At 35.9% G+C, this 20,288-nt stretch overlaps 2 protein-coding genes and 2 pseudogenes across 2 annotated transcripts; 1 reads left to right on the top strand and 3 right to left on the bottom strand.

The window, feature by feature from the left end:
- Positions 1 to 7,791: 7,791 nt before the first annotated feature.
- On the top strand, positions 7,792 to 9,017 carry LOC147283163 (uncharacterized). The gene is made up of 5 exons (XM_086248374.1): positions 7,792 to 7,983; positions 8,082 to 8,159; positions 8,326 to 8,557; positions 8,688 to 8,740; positions 8,892 to 9,017. The coding sequence occupies exons 1-4, from the start codon at positions 7,792 to 7,794 to the stop codon at positions 8,708 to 8,710; spliced, it is 525 nt and encodes a 174-aa protein (XP_086104500.1). The 3' UTR covers positions 8,711 to 8,740; positions 8,892 to 9,017.
- A 2,276-nt stretch (positions 9,018 to 11,293) lies between these two features.
- LOC147283164 (putative 4-hydroxy-4-methyl-2-oxoglutarate aldolase 3 pseudogene) lies at positions 11,294 to 11,760 on the bottom strand (annotated as a pseudogene).
- Positions 11,761 to 13,167: 1,407 nt separating this feature from the next.
- LOC147283165 (F-box protein At-B-like) lies at positions 13,168 to 15,222 on the bottom strand (annotated as a pseudogene).
- Positions 15,223 to 15,902: 680 nt separating this feature from the next.
- Positions 15,903 to 17,890, bottom strand: LOC147283166 (uncharacterized). Its single transcript, XM_086249225.1, has 5 exons — positions 17,555 to 17,890; positions 17,413 to 17,448; positions 17,148 to 17,258; positions 16,751 to 16,997; positions 15,903 to 16,347 (listed from the first exon to the last, which is right to left on the bottom strand). Exons 1-5 carry the CDS (start codon positions 17,777 to 17,779, stop codon positions 16,244 to 16,246), a joined length of 723 nt encoding a protein of 240 aa, XP_086105351.1. The 5' UTR covers positions 17,780 to 17,890; the 3' UTR covers positions 15,903 to 16,243.
- Between the last annotated feature and the right edge of the window lie 2,398 nt (positions 17,891 to 20,288).

The raw sequence follows: 20,288 nt of genomic DNA on the forward strand, positions 1-20,288 counted from the left end.
TTATACTTGTTTAAGTTATAAAGCATGTATATGAGGTTAGTGCAAGGAATCAAATTGAGTATATGTATAAATGAATGGTCATTTCATGATTATATAGCAGCATATATATATGTGGAGCAATAAGGGCAGCCATACCTTTCATAGGGGCTGCCAAATCATATATTAGCATTCATAAATATTGAATCAATAATGTTTACACTAATGTGGTTTAAATGTTTGGACTTCTTAATTAGAGATAAAGGGGTACAGTTCTTATTCTATCCTTGGTTCAATTCCATAAATGGTATGCATACAGGTGTGTTCTAGAATTGGTTATGAAAATTAAGAATATGCTAGAGAGGAGTAGATAGTTTTTATTTACTTCAATGAAAAAAACATCTCACTATCTGGATCTTATTTTTTAGTAAGATATGAGAGATATAGGTAATTAAATTTACAAATTAGGGGATAAGTCCACTGTTTATAAACTTTGACAGGTTTACAATGTCATGGAGAAAAAAGTACGTTTGCATTGTTATTTAAATAAATATGCATTTGCATTTCATGAAATTAATCATGATTGGATATGACAAGTATAGTTATATGATTATTTTGCCATGTTCTACCCGAGAAAACATTTGGTTATTTATGAAAATATAAATGCAACTTATGTTTGTGTAATTGCAGTTTTGATCTTTGAAATTGAGTATGCGTATTTTCAAAGTAAGAATGATTTGGTTTCCTTTTTAAGTTTTAAATAGGCTGCCCATTTATTCATTAAATTACTCGTTTGAGTTTAGGCCATTTTGGCAAGGACTTAAGCCAATGCTATACCTTACTTGTTAATGAATGTTCACATCGAAATGATTGAGTTTTGTTGGACTAGTTGAGTGTGTGATTAGCTGTTTTAGTGATGCTCATCCCTACACAGTTTGTTAATTTGCAAGAAACCTTTAGGACAAAAGAATGGTCAGCTTCATAGACATTTCAGATAGTGAAGGATGGAGATTTGGAAGTAGGGAGAATTCACCAAGAAATAGCTTACCAACACCACCCATATTTGAATACTCAAGTGATGAGGAAGATGATCCAATTATGGACGAGTTTGTTACTATTCCTTTACTATCTATCTTTTTATATTTTAGTTGAGAAATCTGCGGAATTATTTATCTAAGGATTAGAATGGCTCAATTACTTACTCATTATTTGTTACTTTGAAATGTTGATATGTTTGCACCAAAAATAGGATTTAAAATAAAGTTTTTACTTTCAAATGAATTTTGATTTCTTATTTGATGTTTTGCTTAATGGTTTCAAAATAAAGGGCTTGTCTCTATACTTGGAAATTGATTTATATTTTAAAGTGAACAACCAAAAGCTCACCATTATTACAAAGCTTCCATTTTGGTTACACTCCGATTATTTGTTCTGAAAGAGCAAGAGCAGAGATATTGTCACAATATAAAATAGGTGTATGAGGCAGATTAAAGTGCAAATCTGCAAGTAAATTCTTGAGCCATAAAATCTTAGAAGTAGTATCTGCCATGCTCCTGTATTCAGCCTCTGTTAAGCAACGAGAGACAACATTTTGTTTCTTGCTACACCAAGAAACAGGAGCTCCATTGAGAAGAATAACAAACCCTGTAGTTGACCTCCTGTCATTTGGATCACCTGCCCAATCAGCATCACAGTAAGCCTGTAATTAATCTAATTGAGCTAGACTATGACCACCTCTTCTGTATGTTAGACCAAAATCCAATGTACCTTTGATATACCTCACAATTCTTTTCACTATTGTAAGATGTTGCTCTGTGGGATTTTGCATAAATTGACACGCACTATTGACACGATAGGCAATATCCGGCCTAGTAAAGGTCAAGTATTTTAAACAGCCTACCAAACTTCTGTAAAGTGATATGTCACTGTCTGAAAGAAAAGGACCCTCATCCTGTAGAAGCTTCACTCCAGATTGACAAGGAGTAAAATGAGTATGACATGTGTCCATGCTTGCTTTGTGAATGATTTCCTTGGCATATTTCTGTTTAGAAATAAATAATCCATCCTTCAAGTATTGAATCTGCAACCCCAAAAAATAATGCAGATCTCCAAGATCTTTCATGTCAAATTCTTTTTGTAATTCAGTCTTGACCAGCTGAATATCATGTTCATTATTCCCAGTAAGAATAATGTCATCAACATATAGAAGAAGGTATACTTTTGAGGTTCCTGCAATCCTGAAAAACAATGATGGATCTGCACAAGATGAACTAAATCCTAGAGAAGGTAAATGAGTTGTGAGCCTATCATTCCATGCTCTAGGAGCCTGCTTGAGGCCATATAGGGATTTTTCCAACTTACAAACATAAGTGGGATGATTTGAATCTCAAATCTACCTGGTTGAGACATATACACTTCCTCCTTCAACAAGCCATGTAAAAAGGCATTCTTAACATCTAGTTGATGTAATTTCCATCCAAACTGAGTTGCCAATCCCAAAATTGTCCTAATTGTGGTATGCCTCATCACAGGACTAAAAGTCTCATCATAGTCAACCCCATGCTCTTAACTAAACCCCCTAGCAACTAACCTTGCTTTATGTCGAGCTACGGAACCATCTGAGTTTTTCTTAAGCTTAAAAATCCACTTACAACTAACTAGGTTCTTATGAGGGGGAAGAGGAACAAGAGACCAAGTCTTTTGTTGTAGCAAAGCAGTATATTCATCCTGCATAGCTAATACCATTTTGGAATCTTCATTGCAACCTTATAGTTGGAAGGTTTTATAAGAGTAGGATCAGATGTTCCTGAAGTCATGATAGACAAAAAACCTTTCTTCTGAAAGATACCTCTTTTACCCCTTGTAATCATGTTATGATCATTGATAGTAGCATTAGTAAGACCATGTACATGATGTACAATGGTGATATCAGAATGATTATCAGGAGTAGTTGAATTTGCTAACACAAAAGATACACCACTCCCAGACATAGTACTAACTGATACATTATTGTTTTCTCCCTCAAATGAATAATTGTATGATGAAAACCACTCAACTCAAGATCAGTAATAGACTCATTCCCATCCCTATTCACTGTAGCAGTAGACTGAGAAGGTACAAAAGGAAACTGACTTGAATTATGAGCAATAAGAACTAAATCTATAGATGGTTGAGCTGATGTACTAGTTTGCTCACTGCTAGTTGAATCTCTAGAGACAAGTATAGGCATAAAAGAAGAAGACTGAGTATAGTTAGGACCATGTGGAGACAGATTAGGATAAGAAAAGAACATAGAAATAGAACCAGCTTGAAGAGTAGGTTGCTAATTAGCTTTCAACATAAGAGAAGGAATGCACACTGATGGTTTTGTTGCATATGAAAAATGTTCTTCATCAAATAGAACATGTCTAGAAACAATATATTTCCTAGCCACAGTGTTATAACAAATAAATCCCTTGTAGCCTAAGGCAATACCTAGAAACACAAATCTAACAGTTTTTGGTTGAAGTTTGTGTGAATTGTAAGGTTTCATCAAGGGGTAGCAAGCACAACCAAACACTCGCAAATGCTTTGTGGATGGTATGTTATGAAATAATTTTTCAAAGGGTGAAATCATGTTGAGAACAGCTGTTGGCATCCTATTTATAAGATAGGCAGCCATGACACAAGCATGATACCATGATTGATTTGGTAAGGATGCTGTTTGTAGTAGGGTAACAACTGTTTCCCTAAGATGCCTATTTTTCCTCTCTGAAACACCATTTTGTTCAGGTGTATATGGACAAGACACTTGATGAACAATACCTTTAGAGGCTAGAAAATCCCTCAACTGAGACCCTATGTATTCACCCCCACCATCAGTGCACAAAGACTTAATTGAAGTTGAAAAATGATTGGAAATATAAGCACAAAGAGATTGGAAAACAGAAAAGACACCACTTTTATTTATCAATGAAAAGATCCATGTATATTTTGTACAATCATCAATGAACAAGAAAAAATATCTAAAACCATCTAAAGATTGAAAAGGAGCAGGTCCCATACATCAGAATGTAAAAGGTCAAAAGGATCTTTGCTTTTGGTAGCAGAAAGTTGGAAAGACAACTTACTAAATTTTCCAGCTAGACAAGGTTCACACATGGATGAAAAACTATTAGACTTACTAGATAGACTACATTTATTTAACATGGCATAAACAATGTCATTGGTAGGATGACCAAGCCTTTTATGCCACAAGGATTGCTTGATGTGTTGTCCAAGAAAGGCAGAACATGAACGTGAAGAAGATGAAGCATGTGAAGTAGATGGAAGGTGTAAAGGAAGAGGATAAAGTCCATTGCTACTCAGCCCCTTGTAGAGGATTTTTCTGTGCACCTTGTCCTGAATACAACACATATATTCATCAAGCCACATTAGACAATTGTTATCTTTACACAATTGATAAGCTGAGAGGAGATGAGTAGCAAGATTAGGAATGTGTAAAATGTCTTGTAGTTTGAGAGAGCCATGAGGTGTAAGCAATTGACTATTATCATTGTTAGATATATGCATAGCCTCACCATTTCCAACATTAACAGAATTAGTTGTAGGATATACAGTCACACCAGTGAGATGCTGAACCTCATTTGTCATATGATGAGTGGCCCCTGTGTCAGCAAGTCAAACTGGAGTGGTGGAAGCATACATGGCAAAAGGAGCAGAAGCATTCGGTTGTGTTTGTCCAGGAAAACCAATAAGAAAGAAACATGTATCAGCTGTATGACCCTTCCTGCCACATATTTGACATGCCATAGATGAGATAGAACCACTATTCCTAGTCTGAAAATTGTTGAGTAACCTACATGTATGTGCGCCATGCCATGACCATGCTTGCCACATAGCTGACAAGTAATACCAGAATTCCAACCACTGTGAGCATTAGAATTGCCACTAAAGTTGCCATTAAAATTGCCTTGAGACCTGCCAGTATATCCAGAGTGATGAAACTGTCCACCATAATTGTTGTTGTGAGAACTAAACTGGTTATGAAAACCACCAGTGTTATGAAAACAATGATTGTGACCAAGACCACCAAAGAATCTGCCACCATTATTATACTTGCCCCTTCCTCTAGCAAAAAATCCAGATGATCCATATGATCCAGAGGGACAATCATAAGGACCAAGAGGAACATGAAAATTAAAACCTGGAGGAACACTAGGAGTAGTAGGAAAGGAAAATCCTGGTGGAATAGTATGAGCAGGCTAAGAAACCATATTAGATGAGTGAGAAGGTAGCAAAGCAGACTGAGTGGTAAAGGAATTAGAAGGAGCCTGAGCTTGTGTGACCATAGCAGTACGAAGAAGCAATGAAGTGTCCTTGGTATCATTGTCAATATCAATTTCAGCAGCTTTTAGAAGAGTTTTCAATTCACTCATGGAATAGGTAACAAATTGAGCTCGAATGACAGTTTTCATAGCTACAAATTCTAATGGTAAGCCACGAAGAATAGTGACTACCACATCCTCATCTTCAAGAAAAACACGCAACAGTAGTAAGGGCATCCCGAGCTGTACGTCTTGACCTTGTCAAGATATACTTCAATCAAGTCTGACCCTTTCTTTAATTCTTGTAAGTTGGATTTCAGCTGAAGAATATTTTGACGAAAAGGTGCAACAAACTTCTGTTTGACCAAATATAAAATATAAAACAATAAAGTAGATGAAAGGAAAATAAAGTAAATAAGGGGGCAAGAACTCAAATATTAAATCTAAATATGAAAAATTACAACTTTTAGGTGTTGGAAATTTAAACAATGGTATGAAAACCAAGGTTAGGATTTCACACCACTATATACAAACCTAGTAAATTTCTAGTAATTTCCCAAAGAGAGGAAGACACCTAAAACTTAACTTGATGCCCTCACCAAAGATATTTACGTTTTAAGCACAAAATAAATGATTTTTTTATGATAGATCTTATTCTTGCTTAAAGATACAACTTCTAAGTATCCCAAGTGAAACCAAATTTTAGTAACAAGTAGATATAAATTTTATTGTTTTATATTTTAGTTGTATTTTATTTTTAAATTAATTTAGAGTTTTAAATTTAGTGTATTTTTTTGCAACACTCCCTTAGGTTCGATCTCCTCTTCTATATGAACTTTATTACAAAGACTCGTATACTTGCGAGAAAAATAATGAAATAAATTTTACAACAAGGGCCAGGAAGGCCATTCATTTCCCCATGACAAGGAGAAGATTGTAGGGACAAAAGTTATTAATCTGTGAATTGTAATGTTGTATCACAAATTTTTTTTGACCAATAATGTTGTATCACAAATTGATACACTATGCTGTATCACAAAATACACTAATGTTGTATCACAAATTGATAGATAGGATTAATGGCAATTGGTGGCCTTGCTCTCTTGAATACTGGGCTGGCCCATGTATACTTAAGCCCATAATGACACCTGCCTTGCTACTTGCTAGTTGCTGGGCCGTGAATGTTATGCATGTAATTGAATCGAGTCTTTGATTTTGTTGTCTTGGCCCAGTTAATATTTGATCCAAATTTGCGAAATTTGCGTCCTATTAAGGTTCACACTTCACAATAGGCTTACCCTTTCTCAGTTTCTCTGTCTCTCAGTCGTCTTCCTCTCCTTTTCGCTGGCTGTTGTAAGGCCTTCCACTATCCTACCTGAAAATGTGACTTAAAACTCATTTTGGATTACAAATGGCTTACACTCAAACACTATGGACCGGAAAATGTGACCCAAGAGAAGGTGTAACCAAAGTATAACCCAAATCCGGGTCTCACTGTGAGCCAAAATGGCTGTGACCCAAATGCAAAAAAGTGAAGCCCACGTGATGTTGCAAGAGGAGAGAGAGTGAAACAAAGCTTAAAAGCAAGTGGGCCCAGCCTGTTGATTTGGTCGGCTATTACATGGTGCGACGCGCCTGGGCTTTGTGCTGGTCACCAACCGTCTAGATTAAATGATTGTTGGTGATCAATGGTTGCCATCTTTTGTCTGTTAGACCTTTTTTTTTTTTTTTTTTTTTTTTTTTTTTTTTTTAAATGGACCAATTTGAATAGAGGGCTTGGATTAATGGACCGTTGATTATCAACAGTCCAGATTGCCTAACTTTTTTTTTAAAAAAAACAAATTATTAATAAATCATTTAAAATTGAAATAGTACCCGAAAAATTGCCAAAAAATTTCAAACATTTTTAAAAATTCCCCAAAACCCTCCAACGACTATATTCTCAAATGGGTCTATATATACCATACAACACCTATAGTTTTTCATCACAAACTACAACCTTTGGTAACCAAATTTTGCACAAATTTTTTTTTCTCATTAACCTTATTTTAAAGATCTTATTAAAATATATTCAATATTCAATATTAATCTTATTTTAAAGATCTCATTATAATAAAATCAATGATATAATTTTTATAATTATTTGAGTTTTAAATTAAAAATTAAATATCACTTAATTAATATTAGCCATATTTTAAATAGGTGTAAAACACTGTGACTCAAAATGGGTCACAGCACCATTGCATTAAGAAATGAGTTACAACACTATTTGTGACTCAAAATAGGTTTTGGGTCACAAAAAAAAGGGTCTTACCATAGTAGAAGGCCTAAGGTAATAAGAAGAAGACTCTACCCCTCTTGTTAATTAATTAATTTTATTTTTGGCCATGAAACTAGAAATTAGGTTTTCGATACTGATTATTTAAAGCTAATCCACAGCAACAGTAGATATTATATATGAGTGATCTTACGTACTGATTCTTACATTACAGGGTAGGCTATATTATATATGGCTGTTCGTTGTGTGCTTGGAAAGCTGGGAAAGAGTAGTAAATGTAATTTTCAGAATCATGGAAAACTTATCAATATTCTTGGGAATTTTCAGACCGCAGCTATCAACTACAACCAGAAGATGGTATTCCCTTTTGATTTTGGGGGCCATGAAAATCGTATTCCCATACCCAAAGCTACTAAGAATAAGGTACATGTACCGGGTGTATGTATATGATTTCATGCCTGCTCTAGTTTGCTTGCTACTAAAGTGCTAAATTGCTAATACCCCATCTTCAACACCAACAGCTCTATGATTATCATATGGAAATAGGAGGATTAGGGCCTGCCCGTTTCGCCAAACAAGAGTTCAACAGGATGATCAAGGTATACAAATTTATATATAAATTAATTAAACTCATTAGCCCTTTCTTCTGTTTAGCTAGAATACAATGCACGTTTCTTACTTTTACAAATGGTTTTGTAAAGTGTAAACTAATGTTTAATAATTTTCTTTACATATCTAATGGAATTGGTTTGGCTCCTCTTGTAGAATGCCCAACTGCAGTTTGTGAGAGTGCTTAGAGCATCCTGGGTATGTGGCGATCCTAGAATTTATTGGTACCGTTCTTATTATGTACTATTGGAGGCAGTTGATGGGGGTGTGGTGAAATTCTATGCAGCAACAGTTTCGATAGAATCACCTCTAGATGGCATGTGGTTGGAAGACTTGTATCTTATCGTTGACAATAAAAACTATCCTTTAAAACTCTATGATCACTTAGGTAAGGTCTTCTGATTCAGTAATGTCATGATCATTGCATGTGTAGATAGTTAATAGCTAATTTGGCATGTTAACTTATGCCTGATTATATATTTAAATTAATTGATATTGATCCATTTATTTGCTTGTAGCAGACAACTTTTTTGATGAATGATGCTTCATCTGGGGAGTTCGAGATCATTTGGTATGTCTTTATTTCTTTATGTATGCATGCTTAATGCATTGTAATTGCTAATATGCATGGTTGTCTAAGACTCTAATGCATGTGCACAAGTTATTTTATGATCAGTTACAGCATTTCATGATTAATGCAGCCTTATGGCATAACTTAACAGATTGAGGTGAAGGTGCTGCGTGGTTACTGCAAGGGCCAAAGTGCCTACCATGCATGGATAATCCGCTTTCAATAGTCTCCTAGCTTTAGTTCTAGCCTATTGATTTATTATCATGGACTATTCTCCATAAGACTGGTGTATGAATACAATTTTATTTTTAATTGCCTTTGTTAGTGTCTAAACGATACCGTATTTTCATTCTTATATAATATATATAGTTTTGCACATATTAGGAATTTCTTATGAATTTTAAATCAATAAATTGGGGAAACTAAGGTTGTGCGGCCCAATGGTTTGAATGTGTTAGGTTTTTTTGGTAAGCATTAGGAACCATGAAACGTTGACCCTATTAGGAAGGGAACCATAATGAAATGCTCTCTCAGCAACTAAGGAAGATAATTGCTGATCTATCCAATTTACAGATGTTTCTATATCAGCAATTATCTCTCTCTCTCTCTCTCTCTCTCTCTCTCTCTCTCTCTCTCTCTCTCTCTCTCTCTCTCTCTCTCTCTCTCTCTCTCTCTGTGTTCTATATTTTAGTATCTATATTTTCTTGGTAAAGAGTTTTTATATTTTTTAGTTGTCTAATTTGTATTGTTTAATATTTGAGAGGAAACGGTGCTTGAATATGACGATAAACATAATTGTACCTTTGTTTTGGGAGTGCCAGAGGCAGAATTGTACCTTTGGAGCTAGCATAACCATTGAGTCTTAAGGATTATAAAGTATGTGTTATAGACTTATTAGAGTGTTATGTTAGGAGCTTCTGTAGGTATGTAGATGGAAATGCATGTTGTAAGCTTGTAGCTGTATTCATTAAATTGGGTGAGAAACGCAGACTGCCATTGTTCTCTGCATAGCTTGTAGTTGTAGTCATTAAATTGAGAGAAATGCAAAACTTCCATTTATTCTCTATATGCAGAGTTAATGAGGTTAGTTTGATGAATAAGTGGATCTATAAGAAACACAGCTAGTGATATGATAGTACATGCGCAAATTACATATTTCATCACTTGTGATCATTTTGGAGCATCTCCCTGCTGATTGTGTTTCTCTGCTCTGTGAAACCTTTTCCTTCATCAGTCACCCTCTTACAACATCTGAGACACAAATGTTTGATGAGTGGATTCCCCTGGCCAAGAACAGATAGGTCATAACCAGTGATTTCTGCTCCTGCAAGATTCAGCATGGCTAAGGTTCCAAGGGATGAAATGGAACTGAGGCAGGAATCTGCTATGCTCCTATAGCCACATAGGTCAAGCACCTCCAGGACCCTATAACTAGCTATAAGACTGCAGGACAATAATTTGAAAGGTCTACAAAGGCCAAGTCTGACAAAAGGAAGGCATTACGTGCTTCGAATTTCTTCAACTTCATACAATAGTGTAAGATTGATGCGGAGCCTGCATCACTGACTTTGGAAAACCCACAATCACAGATGCTAGACACTTGCAGCCCTCGGAAAGAAGAAACATGGCCATATTATTTACTCTTTTGAACGAGAATTGGTGGTTTTGTCTACCTCGAATAAGAGAATACCGTGAAACAATGACAAGAGGCCAAATATTGATCCGGATGTTGGTTAAGTCATGGTTCAGCAATGGTTCTATATCTGGTCTGTCTTCAAGATCTAACTCTACCAAAAGGGGAAGATTACCAGCAATGGCAATGATTAGTTCATTGATATAAGATCCAAGACAAGCGACAAGCACTGCAATGCGAGTCCAGATGACAATGGAATTATTGGGGGTGCTGATACTAGCTGTTTGAAAATAGTTGTTAGCAGCACCAACTCTAAATCTATCTATGAGACGGATTGCATCATGCTCAATCCACTGGCTGCAACTTCATGCATTTGAGAGTATTAGGCAGGCAGAATTTATCCCTCGAAACTTTAAAGATAAAAACTGTATGATTACAAAATTTATAACAAAAATAAACTCAAGGTTCTGTACCTTTTATAGTGAAACATGTCCTTGCTTCTTCTGCTAGGCAGTCTCTCCAAACCCATCTCCTTGCTTCTTCTGCTCCATCTCTATTCTTGCTGCAACTGCGCAGTGTTGTCAACTTATCTGTATGTGTATATTGTTGGCCCAGGAACCCACAATCCAACAACAGGCAAAGCCAACTGGATTTGCTAGGCTATTTGGATTTCACAACTATTTCTTTGTAACCACGCTCGTCAGAAGTGGAAAAACAAATACATACGCAATTGTATGTTCAAATGACTTGTGCAGTTGAATCTTGAAGAAAACCTTCCAATGTTTTACTGATTTTGGCATTAAATGATAGTTTTATAATTGAATGTACTTTAATTTTGTATTAGTAGCAGATAAAACAATCGCAAAAGGAAGTGAGAAACAAACACATTCTTTTGTTGATGAGGAAAGTCTAATGCATATTCAGATGCTAACAAAAGCAGTGAAATAACAGATTCCTCTATTAGTAGGAAAGTTTAACATGTGAAGCAGTAATGCTGTTTCAAATATACAGTTCAGATGTTGAACAAGGATGCCATCACTATCTGCATACAACCATTCGCCTTCACGAATCAAGGTTCCTGCAATGTTGATAAAAGGTTGTTTTTCGCCGACGCTTTTTCATCCCATATTCTGAGCCAAGTTCGCTCCGACCAAAGCACATCTCATGCTTCATCCACCATCAATAACTAAAACTCTTCCTTCACGTCTGGTTTTGAGAAGCTCTCTAACCAAGACATTGTCCTCAAACACCCTTAGAGTGACAATGGGACCTGAGAATGCTTGACATTGTCCATACATCTGGAACATTGGCAGGCAGAACACGAAATTCATCTTGCCAAAAGGGCTGTATTTGTATCGCAAGCTTCAGCAGTTGCTAAGAAAGCCATATTTGTCCTGCAGATACAGTTTTACACGTCATTAAAATGTGGTACTGCAAATAAAACTACCAAAGAATAAGTTACAAAAAGCTTTCGCAGTACTTTCTAGAGTACTAGTACAAAGTAGAGGCTCTAAAAGAACCATAGTAATATAGTATACACACAAATATTACATGGCACCAGCATTATGACTGTTTTATATAACACCATAGTTACATTTCATATTTACATTCCATATAGCCGAATAAGGGAAAGAACATAGCTTCTGAGATATATTATCATCTTCACTTGAGTTCTACACACTTGAAAACTATGTAAGTCAAGGGATCTAGTATATTGTACCACACACACACACACACACACACACACACACATGCTCGCATCAAGGATAGCAGAATAAATTAAACTAGCAGATAAGTCAAAGCCACATCTTCATATATATGGATTCTAAGGAAAGCTTATCAGGCCGAGCTCAAACCTCCCTAAACGCTCTACAAGTCGAATGAGCAGCAGAAGATTAAAGACTCTTGGTTAACAAAGTTCAAATAAACTCAATTCTCCTTTGTGCTATAATTAATTCACCCCACATTTAATTGGATTGAGTTCAAGTCTCATGCTATTACTGATATTTGTTATATCTATTCCCATTTTGATCTAAATTTCTTGTTCAAGTAGAGGGGAAAAAACAATTTGATCAGAACAATACAGATCTGTCGAAATCCATATCTATTTCAATTGTGATCCAAATTGTTTGTCCAAAAAGGACAAAAAAGAGTTGTCAGTACAAAAAGACAGAAACAAGAAAAAATTAGCTGTCAGTTGGAAGGGAAGAAATGGTTATAAACAAAAACAAACTTGTATCGGCAGAGGCTACAACCAGCCACTCACTCACTCTCTCACTCGGATTTGTATCAGCAAAGACTACAACCAGAGTTTGTCTCAAATTTGGCTTATGGCACATCAAACTGAGTATTTCATAAAGGAATAAAAACCCAAACAAGTTTTTATTCTTTCATGAATAAAATTACAAAGGTGATATAATAATATCAAATTCAGTATTGGAGGGGAAACATGCGCAAGGTGCTTAGCATCTCATCCTCAACAGGATATCCTCTTCTAATCCTTGGAACCTTTACCATCCCCTTTTCCTGACGACCTATTAACAGCAGAGATGACAATTTTTGTACATGGAAATGTACGTTGTAAGCTTGTAGCTGTATTCATTGAATTGGGTGAGAATTGCAGACTGCCATTGTTCTCTGCATAGCTTGTAGTTGTAGTCATTAAATTGAGAGAAATGCAAAACTTCCATTTATTCTCTATATGCAGAGTTAATGAGGTTAGTTTGATGAATAAGTGGATCTATAAGAAACACAGCTAGTGATATGATAGTACATGCGCAAATTACATATTTCATCACTTGTGATCATTTTGGAGCATCTCCCTGCTGATTGTGTTTCTCTGCTCTGTGAAACCTTTTCCTTCATCAGTCACCCTCTTACAACATCTGAGACACAAATGTTTGATGAGTGGATTCCCCTGGCCAAGAACAGATAGGTCATAACCAGTGATTTCTTCTCCTGCAAGATTCAGCATGGCTAAGGTTCCAAGGGATGAAATGGAACTGAGGCAGGAATCTGCTATGCTCCTATAGCCACACAGGTCAAGCACCTCCAGGACCCTAGAACTAGCTATAAGACTGCAGGACAATAATTTCACCTCAACCAGGGAACATGGGAACTCAGTAAGGTCTACAAAGGCCAAGTCTGACAAAAGGAAGGCATTACGTGCTTCGAATTTCTTCAACTTCATACAATAGTGTAAGATTGATGCGGAGCCTGCATCACTGACTTTGGAAAACCCACAATCACAGACGCTAGACACTTGCAGCCCTGGGAAAGAAGAAACATGGCCATATTATTTACTCTTTTGAACGAGAATTGGTGGTTTTGTCTACCTCGAATAAGAGAATACTGTGAAGCGATGACAAGAGGCCAAATATTGAATCCTGATGTTGGTTAAGTCATGGTTCAGCAATGGTTCTATATCTGGTCTGTCTTCAAGATCTAACTCTACCAAAAGGGGAAGATTACCAGCAATGGCAATGATAAGTTCATTGATATAAGATCCAAGACAAGCGACAAGCACGCAATGTGAGTCCAGATGACAATGGAATTATTGGGAGTGCTGATACTAGCTGTTTGAAAATAGTTGTTAGCAGCACCAACTCTAAATCTATCTATGAGACAGATTGCATCATGCTCAATCCACTGGCTGTAACTTCATGCATTTGAGAGTATTAGGCAGGCAGAATTTATCCCTCGAAACTTTAGAGATAAAGACTGTATGATTACAAAATTTATAACAAAAATAAACTTAAGGTTCTGTTCCTTTTATAGTGAAACATGCTTTCTTCAGAACAATACCGAGGGACGAGTCATCAAGGTGGAAGCAATTAAGGGTGAGACTGAGAAGTTCATAGCTCTGCTAAGTGCTAACGCATGCAACTGAGCAAAGGGTGTCTATTTCCAGCTTCAGAAGCACCTCTTTTACCAATACGCTGCTAGGCAGTCTCTCCAAACCCATCTCCTTGCTTCTTCTGCTCCATCTCTAATCTGGCTGCAACTGCGCAGTGTTGTCAACTTATCTGTATGTGTATATTGTTGGCCCAGGAACCCACAATCCAACAAAAGGCAAAGCTCACTGGATTTGCTAGGCTATTTGGATGTCACAACTATTTCTTTGAAGAAAACCTTCCAATGTTTTACTGATTTTGGCATTAAATGATAGTTTTATAATTGAATATACTTTAATTTTGTATTAGTAGCAGATAAAACAATCGCATAAGGAAGTGAGAAACAAACACATTCTTTTGTTGACGAGGAAAGTCTAATGCATATTCAGATGCTAACAAAAGCAGTGAAATAACAAATTCCTCTTATTAGTAGGAAAGTTTAACATGTGAAGCAGTAATGCTGTTTCAAATATACAGTTCAGATGTTGAACAAGGATGCCATCACTATCTGCATACAACCATTCGCCTTCACGAATCAAGGTTCCTGCAATGTTGATAAAAGGTTGTTTTTCGCCGACACTTGTTTTGTTTGATTTCACGGGATAAGATGCCAAAGCTCTCACTCCAATATCACATCCATTTTATCTCATCAACACCTCTAATGCCAGCCATTTACCACAATACCAGCCCATCCCATATTCTGAGCCAAGTTCTCTCCGACCAAAGCACATCTCATGCTTCATCCACCATCAATAACTAAAACTCTTCCTTCACCTCTGGTTTTGAGAAGCTCTCTAACCAAGACATTGTCCTCAAACACCTTTAAAGTGACAATGGGACCTGAGAATGCTTGACATTGTCCATACATCTGGAACATTGGCGGCAGAACACGAAATTCCTCTTGCCAAAAGGGCTGTATTTGTATCGCAAGCTTCAGCAGTTGCTAAGAAAGCCATATTTCTCCAGCAGATACAGTTTTACACGTCATTAAAATGTGGTACTGCAAATAAAACTACCAAAGAATAAGTTACAAAAAGCTTTTGCAGTACTTTCTAGAGTACTAGTACAAAGTAGAGGCTCTAAAAGAACTATAGTAATATAGTATACACACAAATATTATATGGCACCAGCATTATGACTGTTTTATATAACACCATAGTTACATTTCATATTTACATTCCATATTTACATTCCATATTTACATTTCAGTGGCCAAAAAAAAAAAAATAGTTACATTTCATATTTACATTCCATATAGCCGAATAAGGGAAAGAACATAGCTTCTGAGATATATTATCATCTTCACTTGAGTTCTACACACTTGAAAACTAGCAGATAAGTCAAAGCCACATCTTCACATATATGGATTCTAAGGAAAGCTTATCCGGCCGAGCTCAAACCTTCCTAAACGCTTTACAAGTCGAATGAGCAGCAGAAGATTAAAGACTCTCTTAGTTAACAAAGTTCAAATAAACTCAATTCTCCTTTGTGCTATAATTAATATCACCCCGCATTTAATTGGATTGAGTTCAAGTCTCATGCTATTACTGATATTTGTTATATCTATTCACATTTTGATCTAAATTTCTTGTTCAAGTAGAGGGGAAAAAACAATTTGATCAGAACAATATAGATCTGTCGAAATCCATATCTATTTCAATTGTGATCCAAATTGTTTGTCCAAAAAGGACAAAAAAGAGTTGTCAGTACAAAAAGACAGAAACAAGAAAAAATTAGCTGTCAGTTGGAAGGGAAGAAATGGTTATAAACAAAAACAAACTTGTATCGGCAGAGGCTACAACCAGCCACTCACTCACTCTCTCACTCGGATTTGTATCAGCAAAGACTACAACCAGAGTTTGTCTCAAATTTGGCTTATGGCACATCAAACTGAGTATTTCATAAAGGAATAAAAACCCAAACAAGTTTTTATTCTTTCATGAATAAAATTACAAAGGTGATATAATAATATCAAATTCAGTATTGGAGGGGAAACATGCGCAAGGTGCTTAGCATCTCATCCTCAACAGGATATCCTCTTCTAATCCTTGGAACCTTTACCATCCCCTTTTCCTGACGACCTATTAACAGCAGAGATGACAATTATTTTTTTATCAGAAAGTATATATGACAATTAAACAAGAAGAAAAAAATAGAGGTGTAAAGATATGATTGGTCCAATTGACTGGGGTGGACCCAAGATTCAACCCTACCTATAAATGCATTAACAAATAGTCTAATATTGAGAGTATATATAAAATATTAATTCAAATAACATAGATGTATGTATATAAATGTATAGGGAGGGAGAGAGAGTAAAATTTATACAAGACATTGCGATTTGCTAATTAATGGAATCTGTTTCAAGACACCATGATTCAGTCAAGTTGTCTATTTCATGCAAATGAATGGATGATCAATATTCTTATAACTAATGTTGGTTTCTCAGCAGAAATTAACATGCATGCCATTATATATAGTTACCTCTGCCATCAAATCGTCCACCTCTGTTATCAATCAGTTTTAACAAACTCCCATCATCAACAACAAGACCAAACAATCTGAGCTCCATGCTATTGCTGACTACTTCCCAGACAACCATTGCTTGATAAACTTTCACCACACCATGATGATCAGCAGCATCAATGGCCTCTATTGTTATAAAAAATTTTCTACGGAACAGCCCCTGCCTACTTACCCTCACCACTCTCACAAACTGCAGTTGGGCATCCTAAAAGAGATCAAGACACATCATTTCATTAGAGTTAAACAATTGTTAATTTGAACAATATATAAATATGAATATATGTTAATCAAAACAATAATGTGTATATGTACATAATGAACTCTCGGAATGTTATGATGATTGATCCATTCAAACCTTTTGCTTGTTGAACTCTTCCACGGCAAAATGGGCAAGAGGAAGAATATCAGGACTAGATGCACGTATGGAGTGGATATGGCCTGGTCCACCAATTATAGGTTGGAAATTCTGTTCAAATTCGTTCAAATTAAGCAACCTATATTAGCACTTAAATTGATACAAGTTAATTAATATCAGAACCACCAGAAGCCATGATGATCAGCAGTATCAACGGCCTCTATTGTTATAAAAAAAATTTACAGAAGTGCCCCTGGTTACTTACCCTTATCGCTCTCACACGCTGCAGTTGGTCTCTACTCTGTAGGCATGCATACATATTATTATTCATTAGATTTTAGACAATAGAAAAACAAAAAGAAAAAGCTTTTCCTTTAATAATTGAATTACAAGTTAATTAAAATTACCAGATTCTGACGCTTGCGAATTCTGCGATGCAGATGGTGATGCTGATGCAGCACTCGGTTTGCATGGTCTCCAGAATCAAAAGGGTGACGAGAGGAATAAGCAGAACCAGCAGAAGCCATTGATGCTTCTGATCCTCTAATATTTCTCGTAATATTTCTTGTAATATTTGTATTACACGTCACCCTCCCCAGCTTTCCAACCACAGAGCGAATAGACATTGCCATGACTCTCTAAATGTGCAAATTCACAAACTCACCGTGAGACAGAGAAAGATTGGATTCAAATATAGGGATCGAGAAGATTAGGGATTAATTTTAGAGTTAGAAAAGAAAAGCAAGCGGAGAAACAAAAACTCATATATAAATAAATAAATGGATTATGGAGGGACTAGAGGCCAATAGAAAGGCTGAGATCGACTTTGGAGTTGGAGAGAGACCGAGAGAGGAACCATGAGACATTGGGATTCGGCTTGGGCTGTGATAGGAACCTTATTCATATAGTAGCCCATTTCACTACTTCACTCACTTAGCCCAGCCCATTTTACTTCTCATAAGCAATACGCATATATATATATATATATATTGTTTAGTTAATACCATTTTAGTTGTAATTAGAATATTATCTTATGATGTAATTTCTTATGTTGGTTGTTAAATGAAAACTCACTTGAGCAGTCATCCTGATTGGAGGCTCTTTTTTCTATCTCTATTCTTTGGGTCTTAACAGTTTGATCTCAAAAGTTCACGGCCTAGAACAAGCTGAGAAGTATTTTAGTAGCATCCCAAACCCAGTGAGAATCTTCAAAGTGTGTTGCATGTTGCTCTTTTATACTGCTATGCAGACCATAAATCTTTGAAAAAGGCTGAGTCCATTTTCGAGAAGATGAAGGAGTTAGGTTTTGTGAAAGGACCATTGTCTTATAATGTTATGCTAACTCTCTATTCCCATATGGGTGAATATGCAAAAGTCGATATTCTATCATAGATAACTTGATATTGTTTGTGAAAGGACCATTTTCTCCTCTTTCACGTTTTCATAGTCCAATTTGAAACACACCAAATATTACAACATCTTTATTTTGTGTGAGAAAACTAATTACATACCTAGGTTTATGGGCTTCTAAGAGAAGAGAGAGTGAGAGTCTAAGAGAAAGTGAGCGAGACAAAGGGTGGTGAGACCTGGCGAGACTCCAAGAGAGAGAGCGGCGTAGGGAGTATAGGGGGTTTAGGGTACACTAATATATTATTATAGTTTGTAAAAATATACTAATATAATAGTTTATATTATTATAAACTAACTACAGGCAAGGGCTTAAATTTTGAAATTTTCCGCGAAATTTCGCCGAAAATTTCGATTTTAGAAGGGATCGAAATCGAAACTCATAATCCTCAATTTTTTCGTGATAAGAAAATTATCAAATTCTTCGAAATTTCGCCAAAATTTTTGGCGGGTGAGATCGAGGGAGAAAGTGAGGGCGGCGGCATGGGGGAGATGAGGGCTGGACTGAATTGATTTTCGGTGGGTTTTGGCTGCAGGGAGCGGGCGGCAGGGGGAGATGAGGGAGAAAGAGATGAGGGTGAGGTGAGGGTACGTGGAGATGCAGAGAAAGAAAGATAGAGGAATAAGAGTGAGAGAGAGAGAGAGAGAGAGAGAGAGAGAGAGAGAGAAGCACAGGCAGCCACATGAGAAGAAGAAAGGAGAAGAAATGAGAGGAAGGAAAGAAAAGGAGAAAAGGAGAGCCACGGGGAAAGAAAAGGAAGGAAAGAAAAAAAAAAGGAAAAAGAAGAAAAGAAAAAAAAAGAAAAAAAAGAGAAGAAAAAAAAAAAAAAAGGTTTTCTTTTGATTGGTGTTTGACTGTTTGGGGCTTTTGGACAATTGGAAAGAAAAAAAATGGTTTGGGATTTCGTTTGGTCATTTTTGGATTTCGTTTAGTTGTTTTTAAACCCTAAACTAGTAAACTCTAATACATTTTTATATAAAAAATAATTAAAAATACCCTAAAGGGCCTAAACCCTAATATCCTATACGATATCTTAACAATATAGAATATAGATTATAAAGTATATAGGGTTTAGTGTATAGATTATAGAGTCTAAAAAGTATTAGGGTATATAGGGTTTAATATTAGGATTTCGTGTATAGATTATAGAGTATAAAAAATATACTAATTTTATTTATTCATTATACTAATTTTATTTAACAGTATTTGTCTTCAAAGCGCATTATATTCATTTTATATCACATGAAATTTATTATATAATTTGGTTTCTTCAATGTTTTTTATCAATGTAGTAGATAATATGTTAAATAAACATATGGTAAAGTTTCATTCTAATTTCTGTCGAAATTTAAAAATCTTCGAAATTTCCGTCGAAATTTCCATCGAAATTTCCTCGAAACCCAAAATTTTATTCCTTGACTATGGGTATATAAGTTTATATAAATCGCTGAATCCGCCCCCGTTTGCCCCCCATTTTTGTTTTAATCGGCCGGGGGAATAAAAAAAGGATAAAAAGATAAAGACTTGCAACTGAAAACTCAAACCTCCTAATAACTTTTCCAAACAACGAATAAAATTCTGACGTGTGGCATATTAAATAATTCCCACTTTTTCGTGAATTTCAGGAATTTTTCTGTCCTTTTAGGTGTAGATCTTTTCTGTTTTAACCTTCTTACAAGTTACAACTACAAGTCACAAAGTACGCTTCAAGTCTAATAGAAAAACACGTGGAC

This window comes from Dryas octopetala, chromosome 6 (assembly GCF_963921425.1).
Source record: "Dryas octopetala chromosome 6, drDryOcto1.1, whole genome shotgun sequence".
Lineage (NCBI taxonomy): Eukaryota > Viridiplantae > Streptophyta > Magnoliopsida > Rosales > Rosaceae > Dryas > Dryas octopetala.